Source organism: Ranitomeya variabilis, chromosome 1 (assembly GCF_051348905.1).
Source record: "Ranitomeya variabilis isolate aRanVar5 chromosome 1, aRanVar5.hap1, whole genome shotgun sequence".
Classification (NCBI taxonomy): Eukaryota; Metazoa; Chordata; class Amphibia; order Anura; family Dendrobatidae; genus Ranitomeya; species Ranitomeya variabilis.
In genome coordinates, this window is record NC_135232.1 from 954,820,959 (window position 1) to 954,835,512 (window position 14,554).

The 14,554-nt window shown below is 42.5% G+C and overlaps 1 protein-coding gene across 2 annotated transcripts in view; it reads left to right on the forward strand.

Moving 5' to 3' along the window:
- Window positions 1-14,216, forward strand: part of ABCE1 (ATP binding cassette subfamily E member 1) — a 46,629-nt gene extending 32,413 nt beyond the window's left edge. For both annotated transcript variants that reach the window (XM_077279271.1, XM_077279272.1), the window contains exons 8-18: window positions 4,781-4,877; window positions 4,975-5,064; window positions 5,893-6,014; window positions 6,189-6,410; window positions 7,145-7,204; window positions 7,367-7,425; window positions 10,071-10,181; window positions 10,289-10,431; window positions 11,541-11,663; window positions 11,744-11,855; window positions 13,823-14,216. In XM_077279271.1, the coding sequence (XP_077135386.1) occupies window positions 4,781-4,877; window positions 4,975-5,064; window positions 5,893-6,014; window positions 6,189-6,410; window positions 7,145-7,204; window positions 7,367-7,425; window positions 10,071-10,181; window positions 10,289-10,431; window positions 11,541-11,663; window positions 11,744-11,855; window positions 13,823-13,870 (1,187 nt within the window). In that variant the 3' untranslated portion in view covers window positions 13,871-14,216. The remainder of the gene's footprint in view (window positions 1-4,780; window positions 4,878-4,974; window positions 5,065-5,892; window positions 6,015-6,188; window positions 6,411-7,144; window positions 7,205-7,366; window positions 7,426-10,070; window positions 10,182-10,288; window positions 10,432-11,540; window positions 11,664-11,743; window positions 11,856-13,822) is intronic.
- Window positions 14,217-14,554: the final 338 nt, after the last annotated feature.

A 14,554-nucleotide genomic window follows, 5' to 3' on the forward strand; every position in this document is an offset into this window, starting at 1 on the left:
TGGTCTTCCAGCCAGGGGAAACTGTAGCACGAGTGTCCCATTGTTGGATATGGTCGGCAGCACAGCGGTGGAACCAACATAGATGTAAGGGTTACCTATCCTGTGGATAGATACCTTGTTTAGCCTTGAATACCCCTTCAAAGCCAACTTAACCCACTTCATAGAAAGATGTAAGATTCTTTATAACCAAGCTTTCAGCGGTAGTTCCCCCATATTACATTGTCCATACAATTTTTGGGAATAGTGTTAAAGGGGTATTCCCATCTCCAAGATTCTATATATAGTAGGGTGGAATAATAATATTAGCAAATAACCTCCAATTAGAAATGTAGTGTAGTTCTTCTAATTCGCCATGTCTCTTACCATGTGCAGGGCATTGTAGTAGCTTAGGTATCCTTGGTTATGACCAGTTGTATAGTGAGGTAGTTTTTAATGGTCTTAACCATGGATATCTAAGCTACAGCAATTCTCTGCACATGGAGTAAATGACATAGTGAATCAGAAGAACTGTACTACATGTCTATTTGGAAGTATTTGCTAATGTTATTATTACACCTATTACATATTGGGATAGGATCTTGGAGATTGGAATGCCGCTTTGTGTCGACTAGCCTATGGGGTGATTCTTCAAGCTGCTGTTGCCATAATTTTGACATGAAATGCGTCCAATGTTGTAAAAATTTAGCACAGCTCGTAGTTTCGCAGGTTTGCGAGTGCGACGATTTGCATTTTCACACCTTTTCTGGCCACCTCCTATAAAGTGGGCAGAAATTAGTCCCTGGCCAAATTACATATATTGCATTGGTACACAGCAGCTATAAAATGTACCAGTGATTAAGAGGCGCACTTGTCTTAATTAATTTGGCGCATCTTACTCAATCAGGGCTGTGGCCCGATTCCTTAAGGTTGGCACTGTTCACATTGAGGGGACGTGTTAGAGCCAGAGTCCTGGCGCATCTGATTTAATAAATCGGGGCTGTGTGTCTTTAGGAATGGCTTTGTGTAATCACTGAAATCAATAGGACACCTAACAAGTTTATTAACCCCTTCCCGACCCATGACGCCTATGCGGCGTCATGGAATGATCGCGTCCCTGCAGATCGGGTGAAGGGGTTAACTCCTATTTTACCCGATCTGCAGGGAGAGGGGGAGTGGTACTTCAGCCCAGGGGGGGTGGCTTCACCCCCCCGTGGCTACGATCGCTCTGATTGGCAGTTTCACTTTCAACAGCCAATCAGAGCGATTTGTAATATTTCACCTAAAAAACTGGTGAAATATTACAATCCAGCCATGGCCGATGCTGCAATACCATCGGCCATGGCTGGAAAACCTGAAGTGACCCCCCCCCACCCCACCGATCGCCCCCCCAGTGCTCCGTTATGGGGTCCGGTCCCCTCCGTCCTGTGCTCCGCTCCCCCGTCCTCCTGCCCGCTCCCCCCCTGCTCCTATGTCACCCCCCGGTGCTCCGACGCCCCCCCCCCCGTGCCCCGATCTCCCCCTCCCCCCTTATACTTACCGAGGCTCCCGGTGTCGGTCCGTCTCCTCGCTGGGCGCCGCCATCTTCCAAAATGGCGGGCGCATGCTCAGTGCGCCCGCCGAATCTGCCGGCCGGCAGATTCATTACAAGTACATTTTGATCGCTGTGGTAGGTTCTATCACAGCGATCAAAATAAAAAAATAATAAATAAACCCCTCCCCTTTATCACCCCCATAGGTAGGGACAATAATAAAATAAAGAAAATATTTTTTTTCTTTTTCCACTAGGGTTAGGGTTAGAACTAGGGTTAGAACTAGGGGTAGGGTTAGGGTTACGGGTAGGGTTAGGGGTAGGGTTATGGCATGTGCACACAGAGCGGATCGGCAGCGCATCGGCCGCGGATCGGCAGCGCATCGGCCGCGGATCGGCAGCGCATCGGCCGCGGATCGGCAGCGCATCGGCCGCGGATCGGCAGCGCATCGGCCGCGGATCCGCAGCGCATCGGCCGCGGATCCGCAGCGCATCGGCCGCGGATCCGCAGCGCATCGGCCGCGGATCCGCAGCGGATCGGCCGCGGATCTGCAGCGGATCGGCCGCTGCGAATTCGAAGCAGTTTTCCATCAGGTTTACAGTACCATGTACACCTAAGGAAAACCAAATCCGCTGTGCCCATGGTGCGGAAAATTCCGTGCAGAAACGCTGCATTGTATTTTCCGCAGCATGTCAATTCTTTGTGCGGATTCCGCAGCGTTTTACACCTGTTCCTCAATAGGAATCCGCAGGTGAAATCCGCACAAAAAAACACTGGAAATCTGCTGTAAATCCGCAGGTAAAACGCAGTGCCTTTTACCTGCAGATTTTTCAAAAATCGTGCGGAAAAATCTCACACGAATCCGCAACGTGGGCACATAGCCTTAGGGTTAGGGTTGGAATTAGAGTTAGTGGTAAACAGTGGTTTACCCCCACATATGGGGTATCATCGTACTCAGGACAAACTGGACAACAACATTTGGGGTCCAATTTCTCCTATTACCCTTGGGAAAATAAAAAATTCTGGGCTAAAAATCATTTTTGAGGAAAGAAAAATTATTTTTTTATTTTCACGGCTCTGCGTTATAAACTTCTGTGAAGCACCTGGGGGTTATAAGTGCTCACTATGCATCTAGATAAGTTCCTTGGGGGGGTCTAGTTTCCAAAATGGGGTCACTTGTAGGGGAGCTCCAATGTTTAGGCACACAGGGGCTCTCCAAACGCGACATGGTGTCCGCTAACGATTGGAGCTAATTTTCCATTCAAAAAGTCAAATGGCACGCCTCCCCTTTCCGAGCCTTGCCGTGCACCCAAACAGTGGTTTACCCCCACATATGAGGTATCGGCATACTCAAGAGAAATTGCCCAACAAATTTTAGGATCCATTTTATCCTGTTGCCCATGTGAAAATGAAAGAATTGAGGCTAAAAGAAATTTTGTGTGAAAAAAAAGTACTTTTTCATTTTTGCGGATCAATTTGTGAAGCACCTGGGGGTTTAAAGTGCTCACTATGCCTCTAGATGAGTTCCTTGGGGGGTCTAGTTTCCAAAATGGGGTCACTTGTGGAGGAGCTCCAATGTTTAGGCACACAGGGGCTTTCCAAACGCGACATGGTGTCCGCTAACGATGGAGATAATTTTTCATTAAAAAAGTCAAATGGCGCTCCTTCCCTTCCGAGCCTTACCATGTGCCCAAACAGTGGTTTACCCCCACATGTGAGGTATCGGTGTACTCAGGAGAAATTGCCCAACAAAATTTAGGATCCATTTTATCCTGTTGCCCATGTGAAAATGAAAAAATTGAGGCTAAAATAATTTTTTTGTGAAAAAAAAGTACTTTTTCATTTTTACGGATCAATTTGTGAAGCACCTGGGGGTTTAAAGTGCTCACTATGCTTCTAGATAAGTTCCTTGGGGGGTCTAGTTTCCAAAATGTGGTCACTTGTGGGGGAGCTCCAATGTTTAGGCACACGGGGGCTCTCCAAACGCGACATGGTGTCCGCTAAAGATGGGAGCCAATTTTTCATTCAAAAAGTCAAATGGCGCTCCTTCCCTTCTGAGCCCTGCCGTGCGCCCAAACAGTGGTTTACCCCCACATATGAGGTATCAGCGTACTCAGGACAAATTGGACAACAACGTCCATGGTCCAGTTTCTCCTTTTTCCCTTGGGAAAATAAAAAATTGTTGCTAAAAGATCATTTTTGTGACTAAAAAGTTAAATGTTCATTTTTTCCTTCCATGTTGCTTCTGCTGCTGTGAAACACCTGAAGGGTTAATAAACTTCTTGAATGTGGTTTTGAGCACCTTGAGGGGTGCAGTTTTTAGAATGGTGTCACTTTTGGGTATTTTCAGCCATATAGAACCCTCAAAATGACTTCAAATGTGAGGTGGTCCCTAAAAAAAATGGTTTTGTAAATTTTGTTGTAAAAATGAGAAATCACTGGTCAAATTTTAACCCTTATAACTTCCTAGCAAAAAAAAAAATTGTTTCCAAAATTGTGCTGATGTAAAGTAGACATGTGGGAAACGTTATTTATTAACTATTTTGTGTCACATAACTCTCTGGTTTAACAGAATAAAAATTCAAAATGTGAAAATTGCGAAATTTTCAAATTTTTTGCCAAATTTCTGTTTTTTTCACAAATAAACTCAGAAATTATCGACCTAAATTTACCACTAACATGAAGCCCAATATGTCACGAAAAAACAATCTCAGAATTGCTAGGATCCGTTGAAGCGTTCCGGAGTTATTACCTCACAAAGGGACACTGGTCAGAATTGCAAAAAACGGCAAGGTCATTAAGGCCAAAATATGCTGGGTCATGAAGGGGTTAACAGAATAAAAATTCAAAATGTGAAAATTGCGAAATTTTCAAAATTTTTGCCAAATTTCCGTTTTTTTTACAAATAAACTCAGAAATTATCGACCTAAATTTACCACTAACATGAAGCCCAATATGTCACGAAAAAACAATCTCAGAACCGCTAGGATCCGTTGAAGCGTTCCTGAGTTATTACCTCATAAAGGGACACTGGTCAGAATTGCAAAAAACGGCAAGGTCATGAAGGGGTTAAAAATGAAAAGAAAAAGCCTTGAGTCTCTTATATTATAGTGTGGTCGAACAATGTAGCCGTAGATCTGTACCCAGGTGTACACAGCCATGCTACCGAGTAATGCAAGAAATGATTCCCCCCCTGGGGCTAAGGGTGTAAATATCGGGAAGGCTCTGCTCACATTGTATATTGCCATAATCCCATTGTTGGTTTGCCGTAGATCTTACTCATCTGAGGGATCGAAATGTGGAGGACCTTTCCGGAGGCGAGCTTCAGAGATTTGCCTGTGCTGTCGTCTGTATCCAGAAAGCTGACATGTAAGAGAAGCTGCTTACCGGAGCCCCCCACAAGTCATTATTAACAGCAGTCTATATGAGAAGTGCGGTCTTAACGCTTGTATTTTTCTTTTCACAGCTTCATGTTTGATGAACCATCCAGTTATTTAGATGTGAAGCAGCGTCTTAAAGCTGCTATTACCATCAGATCTCTCATCGATCCGGACCGGTAAAAGAACTATCCTGTTCACAAGTCTCATTTCATTAGCAATTCAGCTGAAGACTAGCTACAGGGCTGCTGTTCTTTCTCCTGCTGGGATTGTCAGTCAATCTTTGAGCATAGCACACAAATCGTTCCAGACTTGTTTTATTTGCAAGCAGATCTTTGAGAACCCTCACCAACCACTTAAAAACACCCCAAAAGGTGTGCACAGCACCTGCCTTAGTGAGTTACCCCACTAGCCAGGAGCTGTGCACCTCTTGGAACTTTTTTGACCTATCGGTGTTGGTGTCAAAACCCGCAATCTCACAGATCTACTTGTAAATATATATGCGTGTGTATATAAATAAATATATATTTATATATATATATATATATATATATATATATATATATATATATATATATATATATATATATATATATAGCAAATGTTTTGTTACTATTTACCTTAAGGTCTAATTGTCACTGCGCGAGAGGATAGAAATTAGACATTGGGGCCGATTCCTCAAGACTGGCGTAGTTCATGAGGCACCAAATTCATTAAGAGGTGCACGCCAGTTATTGAATTTGGCACCTCTGCTGAGTGGCGTGCACGTCCATGCGTCAGGGACTGGAGAAGCTTTTCTAGTGTACAAAACGACAGCATTTTTTATTTTATGGGAGTGTCGTGTCTTTAAGAACATAGTGGGCGCTATGCCACGTCTGTAGGGGTTAAATCTCAGCACAGGAGCAATTGGTAAATGATTCCAGTTGTGAACGTGTTCTGTTTATTTGATCTAATAAATGAAGATGTAATGATGGGCCATGCCGCTGATGACTGTTTCTGCTTTTCAGTTACATTATTGTCGTAGAGCACGATCTGAGTGTCCTGGATTATCTCTCGGACTTCATCTGCTGCTTGTACGGTGTGCCAAGTGCTTATGGTGTGGTCACTATGCCCTTCAGCGTCAGGGAAGGTAGGTTTTGCTTTGTCAGTGAGGAGTATTGGTGTGTTTTGTATGCGTATATGCAGCCTAGGTAATATTATAGTGAATGCCTATGTCTGGCCGTGCCTATACTAAACGTTTCAGTGCCTTCTATTATCATTAATCATATTGTCGCCCCTTTTATCTTTTTTTGCTCTCTATCAGGCATTAACATCTTCTTGGATGGCTATGTTCCCACTGAAAACTTAAGGTTCAGAGACTGCTCTTTAGTGTTCAAGGTAGCTGAAACTGCCACTGAGGAAGAGATTAAGAAGATGTGCATGTACAAGTATCCATCAATGAGAAAACAGATGGGCGAGTTTCAGCTTAAAATTGTTGCTGGAGAGTTCACAGACTCCGAAATCATGGTCATGTTGGGAGAGAATGGTGAGCGGTGTATAAATTCACACGTGGCATTTTCTGTGCAAATACTCTCCTAGTTTTTCCAAAATACATAGACAGGGCAAAGATCCTGAGACAATATTTATGGTCACACCTTGGCATGTGGTAGAATTGGTCTTCTAGCTCCCTATTACTTAACAGGAATCTGTCACCAGGTTTTGCTATGTAAACTGGCATCAGGTATGGACAGAGACCCTGATTCCAGAGATATATCACTTAGTTTACTGGATACAGCAGTAATGATGGTCATAGTTTTCCCTGGCGCAGATTTAGCAGAGCTCAGTAGTTGAGCTGTGTTTAATCCGCCCCCACAAGTTTCTGTGCACATTGAATAGAGATCGGTTGTGGGGATGGGAGCAGGCGAGCTAGGTTGGACTGCAAGGCACCAGGCAGCTTGTCCTGTACTGATAATCTTCTGCTGATAAAATCCTGATTCTATTGAAACGGCAAAAGAGATCTTACCTGCTGAAATCAAGTGTCCCTTACCCTGCCTACAAAATGGTGCTCTCATATTACATAACAAAAACCTGCTGACAGATTCCGTTTAAGGAAAATCCGAAGCCATGAAACGCTTGTGAACAGTCGGTGGCTAGCATTGCGGCACAGCCCCATTACTTCCAGTTAATGTGGCACTGACACAGGAATTATATTGCGAAGTAGCTACATTTTCCACCTTTCTGTTTAATGCAGCTAACAGTAAATGTCATTTATTACATCAGGAACTGGTAAAACCACATTTATCCGAATGCTGGCTGGGAGACTGAAGCCGGATGAAGGAGGTAAGAAAAACTACAGGCGCGCATGTTTATTTATTTCAATTACACTGATGCTTTCGGCATGGCTGATGTTTCTTTCTGAACACTATGGTTTTCATTTCTGTATTTTGAATTCAGAAAACATTGCAGAGCCGCTAATGTCCAGAAACTGCTTTCATGTTGCAGGTGATGTACCCGTCCTTAATGTGAGCTACAAACCCCAGAAGATCAGTCCAAAATCGACAGTAAGTATTCTCCTGCCTGAAAATGCTAAATAGAGGTGTCTGCATCGGTTTAAGATGGATTCCTGTTAGTCATACTCGAAAATTGGTTTGAGCAATTAGCATTAAATAATCAGCTTTTTTTTACTGATCTTAATTTTGTCTGTTGTTTTTTTTAGGTGGGTGGGGTAAGGAGGGGTGGCTGCATATTTGTAACACGTTTATTTTTGTGTGTGATCGGTGCACGACCATGCTAATAATTTCAAGTCATTAAATATCAAATATCAGATATTATTTGTAAGGAGCAGGCTCAGTAGCTAAGCTCGCTCTACATGCTGCTGATGTCAACTGTGTGTATTGTTTAATCCTTAAGATACTGCTATCAATAGAAACTGCATAATGGAAGCCGTGAGATGGAGGAAGGGGGAGCCTTCTGTGTACCACCCAACAGCAGCCGAATAAAAATGTGCTGATGGTTTGGCAGCTGAGGCCCCAATGGAAACCCTGCCATCCTAGGATTTCTATCCAGCTCAGGAAGGGCACGATTTACTGCAATACACAAGTATTGTAGTGTTCTAGAAGTGACCTATAAGGCTACTTTCACACTAGAGTCGTGCACTGCACGTCGCTATGCGTCGTTTTGTAGAAAAAACGCATCCTGCAAAAGTGCTTGCAGGATGCGTTTTTTCTCCATAGACTTGCATTCGCGACGCATTGCCACACGTCGCAACCGTCGTGCGACGGTTGCGTCGGTCCGTCGCCACCAAAAAACGTTGCATGTAACTTTTTTTGGTGCGTCGTTCCCGTCTTTTCCGACCGCGCATGCGCGGCCGGAACTCCGCCCCTGCCTCCCCTCACCTCACAATGGGGCAGCGGATGCGTTGAAAAACAGCATCCGCTGCCCCCGTTGTGCGGCGCTTTCACTGCTTGCGTCGGTACGTCGCAACGACTCAATTCGTCGTGCGTCGTACGACGCTAGTGTGAAAGTAGCCTAAGGGTTTTTCTCCTTTCAGAGAATGTTAGTCTTCAGCTGCAGTTTGTTATAAAATCACAAACGGCCCTCCCTGAGCTGAGCACCAAGTCTCTGGCGCTGCTCTTGGTGTCTGGTGTTGGCTGCGGCACTGACGTCCCGTTGACAGCTTGGCATCCAATCTGTGTCCTCAGTGGCTTCTCTGAGGGGGGACGTCTTATCTTAACATCTTCAAAGCAACATAAATTTTTCAGTTTTTGAAGGAACTCTGCAGCTAGGTTGTTCCACATATAGTGGCAAACCGACCACAGATCTTCTGCAGATGTAGGCTTATGTAAATTCTTCTGTCACTTCATAGTAATTCCTTTCAGGCTTGATTATGTTGAGATCCGGTCTCTATTGGGGCCATGCCATCTTCAGGTCTATTACTACTTTATGCTGAAGATAGTTCCTGGTAACATTTTCTGTATACATTGGGTGTTGTCCTGCTGCAGAATTAATTTGGAGGCATTTTGTTTACTCCTTGATGGTATTGCATAATGAATAAGTATATGCCTTTCTCTGCATTGAGGATACCACTAACCTTGACCAAATCCCCATCTCCTTTTGTTGAAATGCAGCCCCAAACTTTCAAGGAGCCACCACCATGCTTCACTGTTGCCTGCAGATAATCGTTTTTGTTTTGCTCTACAGCCCTTTCTGTTACAGCTAGATATTTCACGTTTTGACTGTTCAGTTCAGAGCACCTGCAGCCAGTTTTCTGCATTTCAGTTCCAATGTTTTTGCACATAATTGAGTCACTTGGCCTTGTGATTAGGTGTTGCTTTTTATCCGTAATACTTCCAAGAAAACCACTTCTGGCCAGACTTCTTAGAACAATAGATGTGTGTAGCTTTGCCCCACTTGTTTTTGCTGCCAATTCTCTATTGATGGCAATGCTGGACATCTGATCTCAAAGGGATGTTAGCACAGTCTTTGTATTGCTGCACTGTTTCCTTGGCCAACCACTGTATCTACAGTCCTGAACATTGGTTGTTTCTTGTAGTCCTCAATGCTGGAAATTACAGGCAGATATTGATTCATCATGAAATACCATCAGGAAGCAGGGAACATTAATTCTGCCGCAGGACAACGACCCCACATATACAGCCAATGTCATAGCATAAAGAAGAAAAAGGAGTCCTGGAAGTGTTGATATGGCCCCTAGAGAGCCCTGATCCTCAACATTGAGTCTGTCAGGAATTACTTGAAGAAACAGAAGGATTTGCATAAGTCTACATTCACAGAACATCTGTGGTTAGTTCTCCAAGATGTTTGGAACAATCTCCCTGCCAAGTTCCTTCCAAGACTATGCAAGTGTACCTAGAAGAATTGATGGTTTCATGTGGTTTTGAAGACAAAAGGATGATCACACCAAATATTGATTTTTGATTAAGATTTCTCTTTGGTTCATTCACTTTGCATGTTAATTGATACAAATAAAAAAACAGAACTATTAATAGTTTAAGTATTCCAATATTTTTCGACAGCTGTCTAAATGTTTTGTACAGTACGGTGTCATATATTAAACTGCGACTCCATATATTTCCACCTAGTCGAAACTGAACTGTTTGTAACTATGATTATGGGTATCGCCTGCTCGTGACTGTTGTACTAAAAAAAAAATAAAAAGTACTTAATATTCTGTTTCTCATAATAGGGATCTGTCCGCCAGTTGTTGCATGAAAAGATCCGAGATGCCTACACACACCCTCAATTTGTCACAGATGTGATGAAGCCAATGCAGATTGAAAATATTATTGATCAAGAGGTAAAAAAAAAATAGTAACATTTTGTCAGCAAATGAAAATTATTAACAAAAAAAACATAATGTTGTTTTTCACCAGACTGATCTAATGTTTCTGTTAATATGAACAGGTCCAAACCTTGTCTGGGGGAGAGTTACAGCGTGTGGCTTTAGCCCTGTGTCTGGGTAAACCCGCAGACGTGTACCTTATTGATGAGCCTTCAGCGTACCTCGACTCTGAACAGCGTCTCACAGCTGCCAGAGTGGTCAAGCGGTAATGTACACTTGGGTTATTCACAAGAGATCGATTGGACTCTTCTTTATCTGAAAATGAGACTGAAGATAAATTTGATTGATTCACCATTTCAATGCCACAATTCTGGTGTTTTAATCTGCATCATGAATTCAATTTAGCATTTCTCCATGTGGGCAGACTGGACATCACAGCAGAGGCGCGCTGCCGTCACCACTCAGAAACAGGCCATCATCATTCCTCATCATCATCATCCACCTCCTGCTCAGTATGTGCTCCCTGCTCTCCGCCCTATTACTTTCTATGCTCACTGACCATGCACATCCAACTACAAAGTGAAGTGATGCACTGGCTCTCTTTCCGGCTCATAACTTCTCACATAGCTTGCAGGGGAGCGCACTGTCAGCGCACATGGAAATTAATAGAGCAGCGAGAAGGGAGCTCAAACTGAGCATGTGTCCGAAAAGACAACAGTCACATGCTCCGTAGAGTAGAGACTAGCCCGACCTCTTGATGACGACCTGTTTCAAGGCGGTGACAGCAGCTACGGCCGTGACCACATTGCCACCTCCTGAGGACATCCTATTTGACAATCCACAGTGCATGCTGGGAGACTCGAAAGAAAAGTCAGCACATGTAAGAAAGAATAACAGTAAGTTAGAGTAGAAGTAGCGGTAGGGCATTATTGATTGAAGTAAGTGAGAAAAGTTATTTTTTTTAATTTAAATTGTTGGGCATGTAATATGAAAGGATAGGTCATCAATATCTGACCCATGCCGATCAGCTGTTCTTAGTGGCCGAGGGTCGGAAGTACTCACTTGCGGAGCTGGTTTTCTTCTGATAGTGCTGGGGGCTTGGTGCTGCACATCCGCCTCCTATTCAAATCAATGGGAAGTGAATGTGCATTGTGTACGGCAGCCTCAATCAGAAGACTGCCAGCTCCACAAGTGACTACCTGGCAGCTGAGAACACCAATAACTGCTGGTGAGCACTGTGGTGAGCTGATGAAGATTTCTGCTCTATTTTGCATTGATTTCTGGTGTAAAATACAGTGAATCTGTTTGGCCATGTTTGCTGATGTCTCCCACAAAAACCTTGTTGTGTAAATGTTTTCTCACTCTTTATTGTAGATTTATACTACACGCCAAGAAGACCGCCTTTATTGTGGAGCACGATTTTATAATGGCCACTTACCTTGCTGACCGTGTCATCGTTTTCGATGGTATCCCTTCTAAAGACACTATGGCAAACAGGTAACATTTATTTATTTGCTTGCTTGTTCTATTCTTGTATTGTTAATGTTTACTTATAAAAAGCACATTTTCTTTTACAGCCCCCAAACTCTTCTTGCTGGTATGAACAAGTTTTTGTCTCAGCTGGAAATCACGTTTAGGAGAGATCCCAACAATTACAGACCAAGAATAAACAAGCATAATTCTATTAAGGTAAGAATACTGTGGGGGCGCAGGAACGTCCATATTGCAGAAAAAGGTTTGGGTTGGTTTCACACTCAACTTTTCTGAAAAACATACCTCGTCAAGATGTTACATTGTAATTGTAGTGAAATATACAGCAATCTACCATCAAATTCTTGTGGTTTTTGGTCAGTCCCATTAAAATGGAACAGATGCTGACCGAGGAATCTACTAGAATTTATAGTTAAACAGCTTGACAGAAAATACAATTGGCCACATTTATCAAAAATGGTATAATTTGTACCAAATCTTTACTGTATCGTTGATTATGAAACCCTGCTGCGTTTCAGAGAGAAGTGTATTTGTAAAGTCACTGGTGACAGAGCTGCACGTATGGCTGGTTGGATATAGGCAGGTCCCCGGCGGTTTCTCCCTGCCTGCTCCCCTTGAGAGTGAAAGGTCTCTCCCTGTGTGCATGGACTCCGGGGACAGGACTGTCTGTCTAGTCTCTTATCAATAAGTGCCCTGTTGCCTTTAACTTCTTTCACCCTGCCGTACATGTATGTCAAGGTTAGGATGTGCGCATGGAACAGGCTCAGAAGCTCTCCCTCCTCCATAGCCAACATTTGCTCACAAATGCATTGATCAGCACTGGTCACAATCCCTGGTTTTTAACTATTTAAATGCCATTGTCGATTACTGACAGAGGCACTTAAATTGCTTATATGCACGCTCAGTGGGGTCCTCAAAGCCCCTGCAATGCGATCGCAGAGAACTGATGAGTTAACATCTCTACCATATTGGCTCTCCTCTGAAGATAGCTCAGCTACAGGCTGAGTTTTAAAGCAGGTTCATTTTTAACCATATACTGTGGAATTGCAATATATACTATAAGCAATCAAACGGTGGCAGGTTAAAGTCCCCAAAGGGAACTAATAAAATATAATATGTCTATATATCCTATCTTTTCCCAATTTTTAAATGTATTTTAAAATTTAAATAAAAATATGCTTATAATTATTATCATTGTCCATAAGATTGGTCTTTCGAAATATAAAATTATTTAAAACCTATTGTGATTTTTCAGTAATTTTGGCTTCCCTCAAAAATGCTCTGGACAGCTGATTTTCCAGGACAACACGCGTGTGTATCCCAAAATGATAGCAATTTTTACAATGTGAAAAAGAACTATTGGTCTCACATAAATAATACTGACCTGGAGAATCATCTTGCCAGATAATATTCACTGCACAGTTATAACCTGAAAAACTAATGCAAAATTAGTTGTTTTTTCTTCACTATTTCATTCCACTTGGACTTTTTTTTTTCCTGTTTTCAGTATTTGATATGGTATAATGCGTGGTTTCATTCAAATCTACATGTCTACATGTCTTGCAAAAAAACAAGCCTTCCTACAGTTATCGACAGAAACATAAGTCCCTTTACACCCTCTATTTTTGTGTGTTAATTTTCTCCGTATGCCATTATTGTAATACTGACAGTCCATTAAGATGGGCCTCTAAGGGTAACAATTCATTGTGGGCTATTGATAGATGAAAAGGTTACCAAGCGAGCCCCATCTTTTCATGGTTATTATTGATCAGATCCCAGCCTCTTATCATCTTTCCCATGTGTTGCACTTAGTCAAAGACACACTAACAGAATGAGTTTACGTGTACAGCGTTCTGTGCTTACTTGACTCAAAAGATGGCGTAAATGTACATTATTCTATGTGGAAGGCTTATAATGCTATAAAGAGGAGCAGAACAATTGTACGGAGGTCTGTGTACTATTTTGACGGTATATTGCAATGAGGGAGACGAGACCGTTCCAGTGCATCGATGTTTTAGTAGTAATATATTTGTTGTCACTTGGTTTTATTACATCAGATTATTGCTCTAGTGAAATACAAATCACCACTTCGTCGACGGGAGAAAAGTTATTATTCTGTTCTTCATTTTTTCCGTTGCTGATTTCATTTTTTTCTTACGTTTCAGGATGTGGATCAGAAGAAGAGTGGAAACTATTTTTTCTTAGACGACTAAAGCAGATTAGAAAGCTCTTCTGCTCCATCTTCTAAATTTGAAACTTACTGTATGAAGCCCTATGGCTTTTCTACAGACCCAGATGAATCTCCATGCTGCATTGTGCTACAGTGTAAATGTCCAGTGCGATCACCCAAAACTACTGCCTGGCAAGGAAAAGGGATTTGTCATTCATTCCTTCTTTGTGCAACAATGCTCATTGTATAGATTGGTTAAACTGTATTTCTCTAAAATATGGTTTTTAAAATGCTGCCATCAGATGTACAATCTCATTTTAAAGAACATAAATCTGTCAAGGTGTTAAACGACAAATAAACACCCACGTAAAAGTGGCCTGTCGCTTCTATTCTTGTCTGACTTCATGTGATCATTCCCAGCAACTCTGACAAGAAAATGGTTAATGTTCAGTGGTCGTCAGTTTCCACTTTTAACATTTTCCTTACTGTTTCTATATCACTTCTGCTAGCACTAGATATGAATGGTGTCGGGCTTTTTTTTTTTTTTTTTTTTACACAAAAAAATAAACCAGCATGATATTGATATTGCTACAAAATTGACCTACGTAACCGGTCCCCCCCCCCCCCCCCAGGGCGTTTTTAAGTAAAAGAGCCTCCTTCAGCAGCACTAAGGCTGCATTCTGTGAAGGTGGCTCTTATGTTTAGCATCCCTAGGAATGCTGAAATA